Source organism: Triticum aestivum, chromosome 2B, assembly GCF_018294505.1.
Source record: "Triticum aestivum cultivar Chinese Spring chromosome 2B, IWGSC CS RefSeq v2.1, whole genome shotgun sequence".
NCBI classification, from domain to species: Eukaryota; Viridiplantae; Streptophyta; class Magnoliopsida; order Poales; family Poaceae; genus Triticum; species Triticum aestivum.
The window spans coordinates 425,139,319-425,143,865 of record NC_057798.1 but is presented as its reverse complement, the minus strand read 5'-3'; the positions used below and the strand labels follow the sequence as shown (position 1 = coordinate 425,143,865).

General features: G+C 40.7%; 1 protein-coding gene across 1 annotated transcript; it reads right to left on the bottom strand.

Annotated features, from left to right (window-relative positions):
- Positions 1-373: 373 nt before the first annotated feature.
- LOC123045280 (ankyrin repeat and SAM domain-containing protein 6) lies at positions 374-4,089 on the bottom strand. Its single transcript, XM_044468277.1, has 6 exons — positions 3,801-4,089; positions 2,814-2,875; positions 2,454-2,725; positions 1,298-1,372; positions 1,167-1,229; positions 374-798 (listed from the first exon to the last, which is right to left on the bottom strand). The coding sequence occupies exons 1-6, from the start codon at positions 3,923-3,925 to the stop codon at positions 754-756; spliced, it is 642 nt and encodes a 213-aa protein (XP_044324212.1). The 5' UTR covers positions 3,926-4,089; the 3' UTR covers positions 374-753.
- Between the last annotated feature and the right edge of the window lie 458 nt (positions 4,090-4,547).

The following is a 4,547-nucleotide window of genomic DNA, read 5'->3' as shown; positions in this document are numbered from 1 at the left end:
TTTCTGGCGAATGCCATTGCAAACGATGCAACTATTACCAATTCAATAAAGCAGCCATGATGGCATTCCTTAAAAATAAGAAGGCCACCCTGGGATGAAGCAGACCGCATATCCGCTACCACCCACAAAGCAAAAATTGCACTAATCTTCATTACTTTAATAATCATGTTAGTTTAACTTTTTGCTTCGCACACATGTCGACTCTGTCCGCTTGCATCCCTAGATCACCATGACACAAGACTGTGAGCTGAGGCTGCTTAATTTTTCTGAGATTAATTAATTTCAACACCTTGTTTCTTTCTCTATGATCAACCTCTCTTGTAAATAGATTCCTAACATGTCAGCTCAAAAGAAAAACATTCCGAACAAGGGCTGAGCAAGAAAACAGATGAAATTTAAAACCTTTACACTGAGCAACGCAACACTTGAAATACTAATTGGAGAATCTCAACTCTATGACTCTAATAGTGCCAGTTTCCAATGAAAAAAAAGGCGTAATAATAGTATACAGCAAGAACATCACCGCAGCTTCAACAGCACGGATACCTCATCAGTTAATCAGCTGGTCTGGCCAGGAAAGCATGCAGACCAGATAAACAACAGCAGTCTAATAATCTTACAGCAACATGCCATTACAAGAGACACCGCATTGTTGTACCTGTACCACTGCTTTCCAAGATATGCCAAACTTGTAGATGAGCAAAAACCTACCACATCTCCCTGCTTTTCTACATTGTACTCCAGGGACTTGCCCTACGCTCTGGATTCCAAGGCAAGGGTAATCTTCTTCCTAGGACCCTGAAAGAACATGCACCTTAAGCTTGACCTTTGCGACTCAAGGCAAAGTAATACGCATGCACAAATAAGAATGCAGACTTACAAAACAGTTACTTTACATTCAATTTGGCATTAACGTACGCGCCATATCCCCGGACAAAAAATATAAGTGCAGGCAGTAGTTCTGTAAAGCAGGTTCAGTCCAGTTCCTCAGCAAAATGATGCATTCTAACTACGTACTTATGTGTCCTTGTTTAACAGTTCAGTCTACAGTTTATGCAAAATATAGCCAAACCATACTGAAATTACTCTTTAGATGAAGGATGTGAGAAGCCAAGAAATGCCTATTTTTGCAAAATTAAAGATCCGGCATGATGTGATGCTCTTACCATCGGGATGCCCAACGCCTTGAGATCACTTTCAGTCATGTGACGTAGGGCCGCCATGTCAACCTGCAAAACAACAATTGTCAACTAAACAGACGAAAAAACAATTTAATGATTTAGGTAAATAGTCAAACCTCCTCCGCCTGGAAGGTAATAGAATACTTCTCAAGTCCTAGTGATTTCAGAAAACTGTCGAGTGGACTTTCAGCCTACAAGCATTCCCAAAAGAAAAGATGTTAGATCAGAAAGCAAAACACGCCAGAAAGTATATTTTAAAAAATGGTATATCACACATTCCCCAAAATAAGCAAGCTTACTAACGAGCTACATCATGTACATTTAAAGTTTTATATAACGTGTTCCATATTGAACTCTCTAGTCTTAACCTACATACAACACCAGAATTGAAGCAAACTAGAGACGTGGTAATATTTAATTCTGCACATTCCCAAGCCAAAGATGAGTAATTTCAATATATGTCACCAAGGGACAACTAGAGGAGATAAACCTGTTCTGAAATGTACCTACATTCAGCAACCCATTGTTGGTTAACTAGGGCAGAGGTTTTGAACAGAACGATTCAACAGACCCTCATCACGAGTTCTTCATACTGAAATGTGATAATAGAGCTAATGTGACTGTTGCTTTCTTGGAAGTATAACAAAGTGTAAAGCACCATTATCCCTTCATTAAAAGCTTGTATTATGGAAACCAGACTATATATACACACAATTCAGGCACACATTCGCCTATAGCAAATCCTGCTACCAGGAGGTAACAAACTTCCATGGGGTCCAGCTATAGAAATACCTATGCTTACATGACAGTGGCTAATGGGATTTCTCAAAATTCTATCAAGGTCGGCATAAGTGATCCAAGGGAAATGCTGAATATGCACAACATGTTATCCTAGTAATCTTTGTAGGAAGAAAGCTGTTCTTTGGAAATGAAATGCTAAGGAGAGAGTTTAAAATAAAACACACACATAAACTCAATAAATAAAGGCTCAAACCTATGTATGTAGACAAATGTATCACCAGGATCAAGTGTTAATGATACTCTGTACGGAATAGAAAAACATAGCAAGCTAAGCAAAAATAGTGTCACGACATTATCCAAAAGAGTTACTAAAAATTTCATGCTGGGCATCATTTAGAAAGATCAGTTCCAGCCATTGATCTTTCAAGCTATTCATCAACCACCAAATAAAGCCTAGCGTCAAATGACAAATTCTGGCACATGCGGAAAGCAAGAAACTGGGAAACTGTGTATCACCAACAGAATTCATACCTTTGGCTGAGAAGTCTTCTTGGATGTTGATGGTTTTGATACTTTCTTACTTAGGCGTACAGGCCTTTCATCAACATTTTCACGCCTTGTGACTTTCACAACCTCTGACACCGGTTTCCTCTTTTGAGGGTCAACATTTGATGGTTGTGCATGCATTGTTCCAGATAACATCTCACGTAGATCACGTACCCTGGAACCCTTTTGGCCAGCAAACCCTTGCTGAGAGCTTTTCTTCTGAAGCTTGAATCGCAAATCCCGTGGATCAACTGATCCTTAAGTGCAGACAGATAGTGTTAAATGGGGCCAAAATAAAAGGTAGCTTGCCTTACTTCATTTAAGATACATCAACAAATAGATTACTTGAAGCTGATTCATCATCCCGGTAAAGATCATGCTTCCATTTATCATCAGTTTGTCGTTGCCTACAGATAGTATACGTCAAGAAATCAATACGCGTGAAATTAGCTAGTCTAGTGAAGTGGGGAAACATGAACAGTACAATGCTCGCAAGAACTATAATATCCCTTAATAACTTATTAAACCATGTGTGCTAGCAAAGAGCAATTGGTCTTTCTTTTACAAGCAAGCTTAAATACATCAAGGCTCGTGTCAGCAAGCTTTACAAAGTATGAGTTTATACATGAGGATAGAAGTGAACCAACATGTTATCCACCCTCGATACTTTCAGACTAAAAAAGCAGGACTGTTTTGTTTAGAAATAACAAACTATATATTAAAAAATCATTAGCAATGCATTGGTGATTGATTCTGCAACAGTTCATACCTCAGTTATGTAAGTTACTGCTAGATTGAGTAAAACACTGTGTCCAAGGTTACATCCATAGCTTCTAGCTCACATAAGCGTTATCAGCTAGTATTATCCAAGCTCATTCCATAGTCCATACCATGATACTCAACATATGAAATCACAAATCCTCAGGTAAAACAGTAAAGCAAGCGCTTGACAAAAAAAAAGGATTATCCAGAAACCTACGCTGCAATTCCCATGTTATGCTGCATAATGGCATAGCGTCCAACAGACCAATTCATGATATTTGCCATGCTGAATCATTGAATCTGACACCACAATTTCCATCGCTCAGACAAACAGCACACATCACGCGGCTCAAAGCTCGTCCGTACTCTACAGAACCTCAATTTTAACATGAACGAAGGCATGGAGTCTAGGGGCGCCGCCCTCAGCCCGAGCAACCTAAAACAAGGCCCTAATTTCCACCATCCCTAAGCACATAGGAGCGCACAGAGCGAGAAGCCCCAGGCTAAGGTTACAGAGGGAGCCGTGTCAACGATATGGAAGATGCAGGTGGGAGCGGAGCTTAAGCTGACCTCTTGGACAGCGCGTTACGAGCCCGGCCGGCGGCGTCCGCGCCGCCGCGGTCGGAGGGGAGGTCGGCGTCAAGGCGGTCATGGATGGAGCGCTTGCGGCCGGTGGAGATCTGGTCCGCATACATCTCTGTCCCTGTTCCTACGTACGAGGGGAGGGTGGTTGGTCTAGGGTTTCGACTTTCGAGCCGACACGAGATGAGGGAGGGAAGAGAGGAGGAAGGACGGTGACGAGGCGGAGGAGATGAGCGAACGGAGGAAAATGGCAGGTGGGGCTGGGATGCGGGCCCCAGCTGTCTGTACACGATTTATTGGAGAACGAGGGCTTTTTGAGACTTGGGGATATAATACAAAGCTTCTACCACTAGTCCCCTCAAAAAAAAAAAAAAGCTTCTACCACTAGCAAAATGTACCGTCACGAGGGATTGGATCGAGGAGCCTATGGATTATAGACGATGTATTCATCATTTTTAATTAGCAAAAGGCCCATACCTCACAACACGAGGGAAAAAATCATAATCTCTTATGGCGATGACCACATTTTGTTCACATCGCATGATTTTCAAATTTATTCACAAATGCAAGAAAATGTTTCTTTTTAAAAATTTATTCACAAATTGAAGCAATGTTCACATTTTCTAAAAAAATATTGTGGTTGTAAAAACTTGGTAATTCAAAGAATTATTCTGAATTTCAAGAAAGGTTTTTTTTAAAACATACTATAATATTTTGATCCACCCTGCAGTTAAT